The 16,909-nt window shown below is 40.4% G+C and overlaps 1 protein-coding gene across 1 annotated transcript in view; it reads right to left on the bottom strand.

The window, feature by feature from the left end:
- Window positions 1-15,628, bottom strand: part of LOC107740692 (neuron navigator 3-like) — a gene marked incomplete at its 3' end in the record, with an annotated part of 61,720 nt that extends 46,092 nt beyond the window's left edge. The window contains exon 1 of the mRNA XM_016553201.1: window positions 15,159-15,628. Within this exon, the coding sequence (XP_016408687.1) occupies window positions 15,159-15,434 (276 nt within the window). The remainder of the gene's footprint in view (window positions 1-15,158) is intronic.
- Window positions 15,629-16,909: the final 1,281 nt, after the last annotated feature.

Raw genomic sequence — 16,909 nt, 5'->3', positions numbered from 1 at the left:
GGCAACAGCAAGAATTAAAGTTACGCCTTCTTTCTTTGCGTGAACATGGGCGGCGTTATGAAAATCTTCCCAGATCGTGACGTAGGTATGTGGGGGCGTGTTAGAACGAGCCGTTTTAGGTAGGCGTGGCTGACTCCACTTTTATAAAGAATATCTCTTTGGATTTGAGACTTTAGTCTTTGCAACTTTACAGATCTTCTTTATGCACTAAGAGCTTGTAACACTCCAAAGAGAAAGGGAAAATTGAAATTGCATCATATGACCCCTTTAAAGAAGAGTTTGCTAATAACTCCCCTACCCTCTCTAACACTATCTCTGCCAGATACTATTGCATAACTATCATCAAACCAGTTCTTGATGTGGGAATGTCAATGATCGTACCAAGGAAGTGCTTGTTTTAAGCCAGCTGCATGAGTCTGTACATTTGTCTGCTTGTCTATGACTGTGAATGTAGGCCTATGTGTATTTGTCCAGTCGTGAGCAATAGGATCAAAGCCTTCTATCTTATTATCAGTGAACTGAAAGGATATGGTGTGTGTGTTCTTATCGTCCACATGCCCATGACTAAGCAGAACCTGTGCTGCCCATCTGGATGTACCCTTCTCTGCAGGACTGCGACGTCCATGTTCCTCTTTTGACTCATTAACGCAGCCATATGCACCATTTCTTAATCCCTGTTAGGCTTCAAGGTGGCATAAGACACTTTCAATATATTGTGTCTAAAAATGCCAGATCAACTTTCACAATTCCACCCAGGGATTTCGAAAATTGCATACCTGCCAAACGACCAACAGCTGGAGATTAGAAGGGATGTCAGCAAATAAATTTGTGAGGCAGATGAGGTTGAAAAATAAAACAGTACACTGGTGCATTGCATAGTTATTATCCAGGGCACTAACAACTAATAATAAACACAACAGTACTGAATTAAGTAGCTCTAACTAGCTGTACTATGATAAGAGACTCCGAGCTCACAAACAAAGTTCTTCCCGACCACAGATTAGATTTTGCTTTTACTTATTTTAACACAGGGAAGAAAAGACTTTCCACAGACACTTTGGCAGAGGCGCTGGTCTTAAACAAGCAAACTTGGCATTTGCATCTTGACCTTGGAAAGAGAACAGACAGTGTGAACATCATTACCACACACTCTCTCTCTATCACCTCCCTAATTAATAAACTCAAATGCAAAGCTGAATGAATATGTGTAGCCTCAAGCAAACAGTGTATCATGGCTGGAGATCATAGCTGGGGTACTTGGGGCTACAAGAGTAATTAACCACAAACTTTGAAAATATCTACTCTGGCTAAAGGGTCAGTATTGTGTGTGGGATGCTTGTAAGAAACTACTTTCCACAATGCTCTCAAATTCCGAGAATCCGGAGGAAAAGCTGTTCCACAAAACCTATTAACCCCTATGATCTAGCAGAGCGGTTTTCAATGTCAGGACACAGTAAAGTTCAGAACAAGGAGGTGATGACTGTAATTGTAGGTACAACTTCTTAAGGACAGGATAGATTCATTAGTCATAATTCTGACCAAGCCTCCGCACACCCATACAGTACAAGCAGTCCACTGTAGCATTTCTAATGATTTAATTACAGATTCAAAGAGTAAATGGCTCTCTGACTGTCTCAGGTGGAACAGGAGGAAGTGGAGACGGGGTCTCAAGTGAATAACCAGACTTAGGTCATGACATTATGTTGACCTGCACCCAAACTCTTGGAGAGCTCTTGGGGGGAAAAAATCATTTTCTGAATCTTTGGAATGGCTTCCTTTTTTCACTCTACAGAACAGGAGACAAAAAGCTAGAGAATGTCTCTGTCTTGCTTTCTGCTTCTTATTTCTCTCTCACACACATTAAGAGTTCCCACCTGAGGGGCCCTGTGCTCAGAGACTGTCCAAATAGGGTAGACATGTGAGTCTGAGGAAATGCTGCCAAGCACAACAGTATTAAGTTTCAGTAGTCACCCTTAAGAAGCCGTTCACTTTTTCTCAAACCAAACCACCAGCAGGAACCTACATGATCCCGCTTCACTGTTTAACCAACACCCCTCAGTAGGTCACTTTAAAGATGTTCTCTCACTGATGTTTGTACAAGTATGAATCTAAATATGTATATCTATGTCAGTGTGTGCAGATTATGCCCTGTCGCTCTTCTCCAGACAGGATGGGCGATGTTTGGAGTGAAAGCAGCGGTTGCAGAGGCAGACAGTGCCTCTGAATCATAGATCAAATTGTCAACGTGTGCTCACAGAGGATCCTGCTGGGTCAGGATCCTTCACCTGACTTGCTCCTGTCCTCTTGCAGCTGTGTAAATACACACTACGACACATTTTCTTGAATGCACATGGTACCGAGTACTGCTACGTTGGAAGCCCACATCAAAAATACAGGTGGATTATATAATAGTGTCTACATGCAAGACATTTAGCCATTGTTGGACTTGGTTTACACACACACACTAGATAGATAGATAGATAGATAGATAGAAGATAGATAGATAGATAGATAGATAGATAGGAAAAATGCAATTGCTCAAAGCATTCATTGTATTCCAATCAAAATCACTTTTTTTATACAAATTGATGAACTACTTAGGCACTGATTAGTTTTTGTGGTTTTAGCCAGGTGCAGCTATTACATTTATATTCTCGCAGTTATGAGCCTGAAATGTTGGAAATACACTGGGCTTCCTCCTGCATCTGACCTTTTTGTGTACAATCAGCCTTGGCTCAATTTGAACCCTTGAAGCCTCTTCTGAGGGAAGCAGACCACCCCTGAGTTTTACTACACCAAACGTTTAGAAAATCCACACATTAGGCCTGGGCCCGGCAGCCCGTATGAGAGATCAAATCAAAAACATCCAACACAAATATAACTTTTTTTTTCTGAGGAAGCCCAACATGGTTGTTAAATGATTCATTATGGACCGCTGTGGAGCTAAAGACTTCAGAGAACTGCCTCAGTCATAGATAATCCAACGTCAATCAGCCGGTGACCTTTATAAAGACGGCGCTTAACTGCTGAAAAACTGGACAGCTTAGGAATGGACCTTAAATGGTCATGTCATATAATCTATAGGCTCAAAGCCTGAGGAGGAGGAGGTTTACATTCCAAGCCATAAAGCTGTGAAAAAAGACAGAGTCTCCACTGACCAAGTGCGAGGGTAGTGAAAAGAGAGTGAGGCATTGAATCTGAAGCAAAACCCAGAAACATATGTACTCATCAATTACTCGCAACCTCTGGGAGAGTACTTGTGCAATTTTCAGTGAGGACAAATACATCCAAGGCCAAACTCTCCAAATGGATGACAGCCGTATGAAAGAGGTTAACATAATTCTCCATGTCACTGACCAACAACAAGTACAACAAATAGTTGAACAAATTTCCTAAATTATAGTCTTTACAGTAGTGGGAATGGAATTCCTGTTGGAGCTATCAGCAGGGGATCGTGTGGCAGACACCACAAATGCAATCCTGGCCGATAGCTGCCCGATAGCTTCACCAGTCTGTGCAAATCTCTATTCCGCATAGTATAAGTGGTGTACCCCTTAGTGCAGATGCGGTCCAATCCAAACATTCCTTAAGGAGCTGTCTGCCAGGGTTAAGACGTATGGTCTCTCTCTATACCATCATCGGCCTTCTAAAGGTCTTGACAGAAGGCTTAGCTTTTGGCAAATGGCTACCCCTGTCCTGGGTTCAATGGGTTCTTTGATCACTATTACAGGGTACTGCTGAGTCCCATCAAAGCCAGACCTATATATTGTAGATCACGCAATGGCTAACCGCAATAACAACCTTTCCTTTTTGTCCTCAATCAAGAGCATCACGTAAACCATAGCCCAATCTGCTCTCCATTTCCTACGAGCAGGAGGAGATGAAAGATCAGGTGCATGTGGCATTCATGCTGCCTCTTGGCCAGACGTTAAAAAAGTCCAGCTTTTGGCAAGCACACCTCTTCTTTCATCCCTTCTTCCCGCCACCCAGACTCCCCCTCTGGACCCCCTGTCTCATTTTAATCCGTTCCTTTCAGGGTGCAACGGAAAGCTTATGGGTCCAATATCTATTAATTAAAGCCATCTGAATACATTGTCTTCTTTGAGTCAGTGAGTTTACGGTGTTCGTCTCCCTGTGGAGTTGACTATGTCGGAATGAAGTAGGCCTAAAACGGAGGTGGGTCTATTTCCCAAGCTCGTCTGCATTACCTACAGCTATCATAAAAGAGAGGCACTTTTTGGGCGGATTGTAAAATCAGTTAGTAGGATGGTGGTGGGCACGATACAATGTTGACTTTACTGCTCAAAGTGTACCTGCCAGCAAAGAGGCAGGATCCGAAGTAGAGTGCATCCAGAGTGGGTCTGCAGAAAAGAGTAAACAACTGGCCTATTAAAGCGTAACTGCTTTCAGCCTGTAGCCAAGTGCTACTTCATAGTATGAACCTGAGAAAACAATATCAGACCCACAAACACACTCACAACATGCACATAAACAATGAAGGATCAGGGCAAGCCTGGCACGCTTGTAGTTCTTCTTTCTGCCAGGCAAAATGTTTCAAAATTAAGTACCCACAGTAAAATATTGTGCAAAAATTATGCTCCTTGGGTCCAAGTTTTAATGTTTGCCATCATACTCCTTTTCCATTTATGTGGGAGCAATTTGATTGGACCACTGGGAATACAGATCCAACTTGTTGATTAATCACTAGACCTGCATGGAATCAAATGGAATTCTGTGCAAAGCTCTATGGAATTGGAACTAAATTTGACACCTCCCTTGCCCCTTCCGTGTTTGTTTAAGTAATAATTTTTGCAAAAAAATAAGGCAGGGCTCAAAAATAAAGATGCATAAAGCAATGCACTTTATATTTGCTAGGAATATCCATATGTACTCAAGAAGTTTCTTGTTTTACTAAAATTATAATTTTCGTTACAAGAAGAAAAATTATAACATGCTGCAAATTATACAGCTATAATGTAACTCCTTAAATTCATAAACACTTACTGATGCTTTCAATATGATCACAAGTCATTTACATGGCATAAAACTTTTCAATGTTTTTTTGTTTTTTTGCTTTTTTGCTGGTAACGCAGCAAAGGCTTAAAACTCTCACACTCTCTCTCTCTCACAGTTAGTGTTGAGCTCTGTAAAGTAAAGACCTTCAACCATGGGGTAGGACTCTAATTTACCCAAAGGTCACCTTTCTGTCGAGATGGTGCAAAACATATTTTTCTCTTCTTTTCCCCATCTCCCTCCCTCTTTACTTTTCACCCAATCTTTCTTTCTGCACATCTGTAACACTGCACTCCAGCATCCCGTTTTTATGCAACTCTCAGCAAAACAGGCTTCGGCACCCTAAGGCAGCAAGTGCAAGGATCATCTTTTGCCCAGAATATGAGAAGTGTCACAAGCTGCCACACCTATGAACAATTTAACAGAAAAGCAAAAATTGTTGGCAAGTAGTTCCAAGGCTGTTGCGGTTTTGAAGTACACACACACACAGATATATAGCACAGCAGGAGCTGGCGTTTTCTCAATGCAGTGCTCTTTAGCCTGTAGCGATGTAACTTAGCCATTCTTCGTATGACTAATAGCTCCTGTCAACCTGGGAAAAAGAATATCAGAGCATGCCTTGGCTATACGCACTAGCGGAACGGCCCACTTGGAGACTCTGTATCAGTGCTATGGGTGTATGTCTGGCATATGTGTGTGTATGTATGAGATCAAAGGACACAAAGCATGGCACACTCCCTCCATATACAATGTGCTTCTAATCTAAAGCTGCCCCTTAAACTTAATTAAACCGGATTTACTCTAGATTACTGCAATATTGGCTCAGTAGACTACACAGAAAGAAGAGCTGTGATCCATGAAAGCCAACCAGACCTCTTCATCCGCCTAGCTACTCATCCCGTTTCCTTTCCTCACTTACCCAGTCCTATTCGTCCTTCCCCTTCTTCTCTCAGCTGCTCCTTTATGAAGTTACAATAAAGCATGAGCGAGAGAGTGAGGAAACAGGCAAACGTGGGCAGATTAAAGCTTTAAAAATCTGCAGTAGGTGCTTCCATCTGCTTCCAAAGCAGTAAGTCTTTCTCATGCACATCTTCTTTGAAGGTGAACAGGGGTGTAAGCCAAACACACATTACCACTTCAGTGCGCTGTGCCAATTCAACTGAACTAGCCTTGCTGTAAAGACCAGCATAATGTGTTGTGTTTTAGATGCTGGTGTACTGGTACTGGTGCTTGGAGAAAATGATGAAAATTCTGTTTTTCTTGCCATCATGTTGTTTCAAACCTGTATTGTAAGTGCTAATTAAAACTAAAAACTACTAAAAAATGTTTTCAGTAATTGATATAAAGCCTAAATAAAATAAAATAGTTGATGCAAAACATAAACTTAAACATAAACCTATAAAAAACTTAAATTAAAAAATAATAAATTAAAATAAATTAAAGCTAAATATAAAAAATTAAAATTACAAGTCAGCAATGTTGTTTTGGACCCCATTGACTTTTAATTTATGGACAAAACTGGTTGAAACAACCTTTTTTTCTTTTTCTTTTTCCCCCTGTTTCACAAAAGAAAAAGTCAGACAGATTTGGAATGATATGAGCCTGAAAAATCGTGTCAGAATTTTCATTTTTGGCTGAACTAGCACTGTAAGAGGTGAGAGAGACCTATATTGTATCATGCATGAATTCGTGCCTCAACATACCAATTTTTCAGCCTTTCAAATGAAGAAACTTTTCTAGAAGTTGCCAGATAAATGAATAGAAGGCACTACACCACAATAGTCTAAGCTTAACAGAGTGTGAAAAACAAAACAGAATAAAAAACTAAACAGAATATTGGGCAGTTATGACGTAAATGCTCCATAGTCACAAACCAACATACCTCAAATATCGAGATATAATTTTTTGTCAATATCGCACACCCCTACCTCCCAGACAGCTTCAAATGGAAGTGTGTGCGAAGACACACGCTAATCAATACCGGGGTTAACAGCAGCGGAGGGGAAGAGACAATGAGCCTGAAATTGACTTGAGTCACCATCTGCATTGATGCCTTCACTGAGACACAACTGACCCCGTGCCACTATCATAACAGCAGTAATGGACTGTTCACTCAAGGATAACCTCCACTTCTCACTAGATCATTATGAGAGAATATTTGTTTGCACATTTTTTTGGATATTCAAGGCCCATCAAACATCAACCACTGCGTTAATGGCTGACCTAAACCATGCATGAACCATTTGGAGGACAACAGTTCCCTCTCTCTCTCTCTCTCTCTCTCTCTCTCTATATATATATATATATACTCAGTACCCAAGTAAAGTTTAGAAGCATTATGCTATTAAGAAGATTATACCATAATTATGAGATTAGGTGGTTCTGGTATTCGTCAAGGAAACAAAGAGAAGAGTTTGTGTGGTGAGAGAGAGAAATTAAGTCAAAGTATGTGGTAAAAGCCAGACCCTGTCATGTCTGGTCACCCTGGTCTTGACCCAAACAGTTTTGTTGTCCATAAGGCTGCACTTCAGTTTTAAACACCGTTAATGAGGAGCTTAACACCTTGCCAAAATAATATTATTTTGTTATATATTTATTACACCCTTTAAATGATGGGAAATGTTTTACCTCTGGTTTGCAGGGGCAAGTTGGTATGGCGGGATACAAGGATCAATTTTCAGAAATGATTAAGGATTAAACTAACTACAAAAGTAAATATAAAGCTGAGGTTTATTAAAGGTTAAGTAATTTGCCACTCGCAAAACAGAATTGCTAAAAGAAAAAAGAAAAACATTTGTGCTGAGCAAATAAATCTGAACCATCTCTTAAAATTAAATCGCTTATCTGATCTAATTTGTTTCTGCAGGCACAGCTTTTTTATTTTATTGGATGCTGGCTGGTGTGACAGGACACAAACACACACAGACACAGACACAGACACACACACACACTGAGTTCAGAGTCTGTCTATGTACTTCACAGTTCATTTGTTGCGGTCATCTGGGAAAACACAGATTAAATCATTTAACCAAATGCATTACTGGGGTGAACCACTGCAAATGTCATTGAAACTTTAAAACTTTATCACAACAAAATTAACACCTCAAAGTGTTTCAGTGATCCTAAATATGTTATAAAATGTAAGTAACTCGCTTGGGAGTTCGGCATTAGTTCAACATTAGTTTGTGCTACTTCATTGTAATGTACACTTCTGTTCAAATGTTTGGCTTTTGAAAGATTTTTATACTGTTTTTGAAAGAAATCTCTTATGCTCACCAACCTTACATTTATTTGAGCAAAAATACAGTAAAACAGTAATATTGTGAAATATCATTATATCTAATTTAAAATAACTGTTTTCTATTTTCAGCAGCCATTACTCTAATTTTCAGTGACACATGATCATAGAAATCATTCTAATATTCTGACTTGCTGCTCAAGTAACATTTCTTATTATTACCAATAGTGAAAACAGTTGTATTGCTTAATATTTGTTTGGAAACAGTTATATGATTTTTTAAAGGATTCTTGGATGAATATAAAGTTCAGAAGAACAGCATTTATTTTAAATATAAATCTTTTGTAGCAATGTAAAAATCTTTACTGTTACTTGTGACCAATTTAATGCATGCTTGCTGAATAAAAGTATTTTTACTTTCAGGGATCTCGTAATATTTGAAGACGCATATGACATCTTTGAAAAGAAAAGCAGTTAAACAGTAGCCAGCGAAAGTTTCCTGAAGTTTCCAATAACCTCTAAACATTCACGCATGTCAGTGCACAAACACTCCACTGAAACACTTTGGACTTTTGCCCATGGGCCAGGAAATCCCATGATTCTTTAGCAGGTCACAATGTAATCACATAGTCTGACTCACAGAGGGGCTAACTGAACTCTTTCTGTTTACCTCTCCTCTCCTCTAGGGATGAGTCAACTAGTCGTTTTAGTAGTTTTAACTCACCCTAAGACAATGAGACTAGTGAATGGTGTCTAGTGAACACAACCCTAAACTAGCATGAATTTGTTGCATATTTGTGTATTTTAGTTTCCATGGTCCTAATAAAGTTACTATTATTAAAACGTTATTGAAAACACACACACACACACACACATTTATTATTATTATATATTTTTTTTTTTCTTTGGCTCTTTCGGAAAAACGCATTAACCAAAAACAAAAAAATGGCTCTTTGGTCAAAAAAGGTTCCCGACCCCTGCCCTAGACCAACTAGTCCAGTAGTTGTTCAGACACAACGATTAGTCAATCATGAAAATGCGTAGCTGTGCGCATCCCTACTCTCCTTTCCTGGTGCGTATTAACGGCATGCTGGGCTGTCCACTCTGTCCCAGTCCTTGTTTATTGCTAATGAACCCCATGCTTTGGTTTCACAGATGTGTCTCCTTTGAGCCGAGCCAAGAGAAAGTGTGTGTGTGTGTGTGTGTGAGACCTCTGTGTGCGGCATTGGGCTCTTGGTGTGTATCAGAGCCAGTTATACAGACAGTGCCAGGTGTGTGCACTGCCTCCATCCCTCTATCAGCACAACATCAGTGAGAGAGAGAGAGAGACAGAGCACAAACTGTGAGAATGAGTAAAGGAGAGCAGAGGTCTGGAATGAAGTGAATGCTCCAGGAAAATGAGAGTAGTTTATGAAACAAATGACAAATGCCGCTGATTAGAGCAATGAAGGAAAGTGAGTGAAAGAACAGAAAGATTAAACTAGAAGACTGGAAGTGGAAACAGGGAAGTGAAAGGTTATAGACTAACTACTTGAATGTGTGTGTTCACGGGTTTGCTTACCCACACTTTGAGCAAAATTATCCCTAGAAGTTAGCTATTCTAACAAAGCTAGAATGATTCATAAATAAAGGCAATTATTTTGTATTTATTTCAAAATAAATTCATTTAAAATAAAAACTTTTTATTTATTTACTGATTTATTAATTGGTTCATTTATTCATTCATTCTTAAAATAAAATTTTCTTTTTGATACAGACATTCCACAACAATATTCAATCCTTCATTATTTACTTGACAAGGACTTTTAAAAATATATTTCTCACAATTTCATAAGCAGAAAAAAATGAATTAAAATAAGAAAGATCTTGATTTTTAGTTGTTTAGTTAATTTTATTGCTTGTTTTGTCTTATTTAAAATTCTGTTACACCAAATACACAAAATAATGATCTTTAAAATAGCATCATATGACCCCTTTAATCTTTAGGCCCCCTTGGAAGTCTGCTGAGGACCCTTGGTTGAGAACCATTGGTCTTTGGTCATTAGATAACTAGGTAAGTTTGCCTGCTGTAGTTGGTCTGTTCTTTTTGTTCTTAACACACAAGTAATCAACATGCAAGTATCAGTGTATTTTGTCTCCCTCTCTCTGATCATTTATTGGCCTTACCTTTGAACTAGCACAATGCCTGGAGGTACTGTGTTTGTGGATATGGACTGGTGTGCATGAGCAGTTGTCTGAAAGCACGTAACTTCCGCCCAAGGGCTGCATTGTGCATATTGGTAAGAAACTCTTCTGCAGCTCTGCAGTGCCGCATCAACAAATACCATTCAAGAGTATCAAATATGGCAGGGTGGCTCGGCCACTTAATGAAACTGGTGATAAAGTCCTCAGCTGAACCGAGTGAAACAAAATGACATCTGCCAGATCGTTAAATGTTATTAGATGTAATTTTTTTCTTTCAAATTGAGCTGTGTGCACAGAGTGTTCTTGGTCTCTGGACTGCTCACCCCTGTAAAAAAAAGTATTGCCTGGCAACTTTTAGTTTAAGTTGCATGCTGTTTTTCTCAACAATTTTTCTTCCTGTTCTAACTAAAGACTGATTCAGGTTCCAGAAAAGTTAAATATAAATTTGCATGGCTGTTTTGTAAACAAACACTATAATGTGACCTCAAAACACTTACAAGAATAGTTTACCAAAATATCTAAATTCTTTCATCACTTAACCTCATGCTGTTCAAAACTTATAAGACTTTCTCATTAGAAAATCTGAATAATGAGCTGGTTGTTCTTTTCCTTGGAATTACAGGAAAAAAGGGAGTGAAGCTTTTAAGCACATCAGCACAAAAATACAGTAAATAAATAATTTGTGTAAGTGATACACACAAAAAAAATGTTGTTTGGTCTATTCGCTTCGGAAGACTTGGAATATAGAGTCAACTTATATGATACTTTTTTGGTGCTTTTGCATGTCTTTTGAAGCTTGAAAGCTTTATCTTATCTGAATGAAAAAGTCTGGAAATAACATGTGGATGTGTAAATGATGACAGAATTTTTTTGGGTGGACTAATTCTTGTTTATGGGAGGCAGAATTAGCATTTTTATTAAATAAATGACTTGACTTGGTGCAGAAAACTCATAAGTAAGCTGAACAGCGTGAATTAATATGTCTGAATTTATCTGAATAAACAGCATCATCACTCAACCCTTGAGTAGGCACACTGGAAAAGAATATGAATTAAATATTAGATTATTTAGATTTGTACAAGTCACACCTCTTAAGAGAGTTGTTTTATAGTATGTTTCCATGCAAGTTGAGCTGTCTAATGGTTCTAAGCCTCCACCTCTGGTTGTCTAAGAGGCAGCGTCAACACTTGTCTTCAGTGTCCTGCACTCTTCCAGATAAGGAGTGCAACATGCCAGACCACCCATGGCTGCGTCATACACAGACAGAAGAACCCCCCCTTACGACCTCAAGCCTTAGTGTTTCACCACCGACAGCACCTCTGCTGCTGGGAAACACTGGCACTGTCCCCTTGCACTCTCAACATTCCCCTGCCTCCCCATCTAACACACTGTGAGCCGTCAGTGGCCTGTTTATATTCCCTGACTTCTTAATCTCACACATACAAATCTTAAATGGGACAAGTACAGAGCTCTGGGGAACCTCGCTATTGGACTGCACCATTAAGCTTACTAAGATGAATACACATGCGTGTGTGTCTGTGTGCATATGTAACAGGATACCCTGAGATGACAACAGCCTCAAGAAATTTTCCAGGAGACATAACTGTAAAAAAAGGTCATACAGGTTCTGAACTATCCCCCCTTGAAAAGTTATACTAAAAAAAGAGCAATGCAGAGATTTGAGTTTAAGGGAGGCTACCTTTCATTGGACAGTTACACTGTCAACAGAAATCAGAGGAGTAAATACAGCAGCCGCATTGCATCCTGTTGTTGACAATCCAGTTTTGACAGTTAAGAGCATCTGGGGGATTTCACATAACTTTAATACAAAAGACAATTAATAGAGCACAAGGAAACACATTCAAGAAATATGTAAGATGGCAAAAGCAAACAAAAGATTTGCACACACGGAAGACCTTTTTCCTTCTTAGAACGGGATTTTGCTGCCATACCTCTACACTGGACGCTAGAATAGACAGACAAACCTCAGTTTCCACATGCAGTATAGAAGACTATCTCCCCCACCCCATATGCATTCAAAGCCAAGCACTCGAAAGATGATTTTCAAAAAGCTGTTGGGACAATAAATAATGCAACAAATGTGAGTAATAAAATATAACAGATGGATTTATCTCAACAAAACATTTCTGGATCATTATTTTTAGATCTATATCAACAGCTGTTTTATTTGATTATCTAAACACAACAATCACTCTGAACAAGAAGATAATTCTTTATGTCCCAAATTTAGGCTTGTATAACAGTGAACAGCACCCTGTGGAGTCATTCCATTTTCAAGTCAGTTGTTAAGTCAAGTGAGCGGAATGCAGAGCAACGGAAGCTGAATTAGAGAACTGCTGTGATTTTTCATTTACTGTACTACAGTAGTTCATAAAAGTAGGTTTAAATTAGAAAACATTTCCTTATTGTTCATATTTCCCAGACACAGAATATAGTTAATTAAAATACCCTGTTGTTTCCTTCTATTTGTTCTCTTTTTCTCACATATTTTCTCTCACCAAGCCTTCCACAGACACTCAAACATTCCTTACTGCCCTTATTCTCAGGTGTATAAAGTGTACAGCGTCAGCTAAAATCAGTCCACCAACCAGACCAACCACATATTTCCTCTGTTTATCACGGGATACTGCACTTGTACAACCGTCATTTTTTACACTCTTCAACACTGTCATGAGATGAGGCCCTTGCAGGTTCCTGTGGATGACTTCTCTTACAGCCGTTCAAAAGAGCTTCTACAGCACACTCGCAGTCTGTCCACACATTAGCCGTTACGTTGCTCCATGGGTTTACTTTAAATCTTGCTCTAGTGAGCTCTTGTTTGTTTGGAAACTTGATAAATAGCACCGGCAGATCACAACACTGCCAGCTGTGCAGTAGACTGATGTCCTCAAATGCAAAGTTTGTCATAAGTTTGCTGTCCCGGCACACGATTAAAATCAAACTGCAGTCGAATAAAGCCTGTGTCAACACTAAACAAGGTGAACGTGCTGCCCTCTGTGGGAATGATTACAAACATGTCCAAACAGGCATGTGGGTATAAACAAATTCACATCTACTGAATGAATGCACTCTGACATTTCACTGCATTATGATCTTCTCTAGCCCCACCAAAACTAGACTGTCAGGAGAAAGTAAGTACTGTCTCAGGCTCTTCAACCCTTTAAAGGAGAGCTGAAAGACCTGAGTGGACAAGCTCAAATTAGGACTAATTGCTCCCTTGTGACCAGTCAGGAAATGACAGGTGGGACATTTCTTTAGTTGAGGAGACAGAAAGACACTAAAAAGTCAGTCACATTATATGACATTGTTTATTAACATTCTAATATGTAGTGCTCACTCAGTTTCTGGTCAGCTTTATGACCAGTCTTAACATTCCCACTGCATTTTTAAAAGCAAACTACAACGAAAAAACAAATCTAGTCTTTCTTCTCACTAAAGGGCATGACGCTTGAGTGAATAGTGTCATAAGGTCACAGAGCACTGAGTTAATAATAAAACACACTTCCCCTCGTTCTTGGCCCCGCTGCCCTGCAGCAACCCTGAACATTTGCGACTGTGGCACCAGAAACCCTGAGCAGTCAACCATGACCCTGCTTTGAAGTTAGCACACACTTCCTGCAGGTTACAAGAAAATCCAGCCTTTTAGGCCTTTTACAACAATCTGGACGAGCTTACTAAGCAGGAAAGTCTTTTCCTTACAGTCTTTTTATTTTTTTTAAAAAGAGCAAAACCTCAAATGAATCTACTTGGCGGGATTTTTGAAAGATTCTCACTTCCTTCACTCAAAAGCACCCCGCCTTCCTTCTGTCTCCACACTGGTTTCCTGCCAAATGTATGAAAATTGCTTTCAGAAACCTTGGCATACTTTTGTTTTGAATGGGAAAGAGTTCACAGCAATCCATACAAGTCTATCATTCGCTAGCAACTGTGCCTTTTTAATATAGTGATGCCTGAGAAAAGAGCAGTAGAGCAGGGGGGAAACACCAGCCATCTATCTGTAACAGAGCACCACACATGGGGGATAGGGAGTTAGTGTTCTGCACTGGTCCACTACACACAAGGGTTTCTCAGGTGGCCGAGTCTCCCCCGCAAACACCCCCCTAAAACTGCCCCCACGCTTCATTTCACAGATAGAGATCTTAATAGCCTCAGCAGAACTATTACAACAGCTTGCTCATAAACTGGAAGTATCAGCGACATGAATGACATGGTTTGTAATGATAAACTAGCCATGCTCAAACAGTACATGATACAGCAGTGTGTGTTTTCCTTCAGAAATTAAAGGGATAGTTCAGTCAAAATGAAAATGTCATCATTACTTCACTCTCATGTTGTATGACACTTTATTCTGTGGTAAAAAATCGATCAATCAATCAATCGATCAATCAATATTTTTAATGTAAAGCATCCAAATTCATACAAATGCACTACAGCTTAACTGCTACCATATAGAATACAAATGTCTAGACATGACAGATCTATGGCACCTGCTAAAATTTTGCATGGGTCCACCAGGCATCTAGCTGGTCTATTTCCAAACATGCATGCAATCATAATTCCACACAAATCAAACAAGAACCGCTACCAGCTTGAGGCAACATGAAAGCCACTTGTAGAGCGAATCAGTACCTGCTCTAAAGACCAACCCAAACACTGCACATGTTGAATGCCTGGATTATATGCCATCATCTGTCTCACTGACCTTGCAGATCTTGCTCTCCTCTGCCTCTCTGCTGCTACGTGCCAAAGTTGTGGCTGGAGCCGGGACCAAGCTTGACCTCCTATCATGGATCTCTGTCTTGATTGACAGTTGACAGGAGAGCATAGAAGATTCCGTGACTCTGAGCTCCGAGCTCCTGGGTGTCAGTCCATGTGCCATGCTGCTTCTCCCAGGGTTGCGGATGGGCAGTGCCGTGTGAATGGGTTTGGACCCCACAGCTGGCTGCCGGAGTTTCGATGCAACGCCAACTACCGGCATAGTCCCTCAGAGTGCAAGTCGCAGAGAAATAAGGAGGGGAAAAAAAGTGGAGGAGTTGTCTCTCGTGGCTTTCTCCCACAAGAGAGAGAGGGAGAGAGAGAGAGAGAGAGAGAGAGACAAGAGCCCTGTGTCTGCTCTTGACGTCCGGCAGGGACTGTAAAAAGTGGGAAGGGGGGCGAATGGTCTCTTAGAGAGTGCTGCTAGCGGGAGAGAGTGTGGACACGCTCATCCTGTTGCCAACAGCGTGTGCTGCTCTCAGTAACTGAGAAGGCTCCTCCACTACACATTCATCCCCTCCTCCTCACTCTCTTCCACTCCTCCTCTGACACAACGCCACTACAAAACCAAACCGCTCTCGGGGGCGTGAACTTCCCTGGAAGGTAACCACCACTCTGCTCTCCTCACTGCCCGATTACCGAGACCTGACTGAGTGAGTCTCTCTCTACACACACACCTCTACACACACACACACTCTCTAACTCTCTGGTTCCTCCTCTGTCATTTGAAGAACATTCCACAGCAGCGTGTCACACTCCGACTGCAACTGTCAAAACAGTCTCTCGGTAACCCAGCTCAGATCGGTGGACATAGACACCTCACACTGGCTGCAGCTGGAACAACTGAATGCTGTGATGAAAGAACGAGTGCAAAAAGAACACTCGAAAGACAGGGGAAACGTTTGGGGTTGTTTGGAGTGAAAGTAAGTCTGTATATATGTGACGGCCAACACAAACAGATGTTAGAGAAGGTCTACTCTCTTTAATCCCGGAAACAATCCACACTAAAGTTGTTTGTCTAGTTCCCTGGATTTAGCTGCCAAACTCGCTGTCTCTAGCTTCCTTATTTTTGTGCTGTCAACTTTACTTTCACTCTCATCTCATCTATCATCCCCGCCCAGTTCATGGAAATAGTTGGTGAAGAATCAGAAAGATAGGAAGGCTCAGAGACTGTGGACTGACAACAGAATTTGTGTTAGACATTTTGCATAGCATTTGAGGTGGGTGAAGAGGAGAACCTGACAGTGGCGCTGACAGCACTGGCACAGACCTCCCTGCTAATTCATGTCAAACAAATAATCAGGGCATTTTCTTGTGTTTAGCCCAGGAGATACGATTCATGTCCCATGAACAGAGGACAAACGAATCATTGCCCATGATCACTAAACAGTCTGTCATTTTGTACCTGGCAAAATGCCTGCATACATGGATTTTCATCTGTGGTGTGAAACTGAGCAGCCCATGATATATTAAAGACTTTATTAAGTGGGCAAAATATGACATGTACCATGGTTTTTAACAGCCGTTAGCCTTAAAGACTTGTGTGACTTAAAAGGGAGTGAAAGTTTTATATGGAAAGATCCCATCTGGTTCAGTTTAAAAGCAGGGATGTGTGGAGGAACAGCAAGGATTTCCACTACAACGGAACACTTTAACACTGCAACGTTCAGTTCCTAAGCCTACTCTGAGCACCTACAG

This window comes from Sinocyclocheilus rhinocerous, unplaced genomic scaffold, assembly GCF_001515625.1.
Source record: "Sinocyclocheilus rhinocerous isolate Xijiao unplaced genomic scaffold, SAMN03320098_v1.1 scaffold2271, whole genome shotgun sequence".
Classification (NCBI taxonomy): Eukaryota; Metazoa; Chordata; class Actinopteri; order Cypriniformes; family Cyprinidae; genus Sinocyclocheilus; species Sinocyclocheilus rhinocerous.
This window is presented reverse-complemented; position numbering and strand designations above follow the sequence as displayed.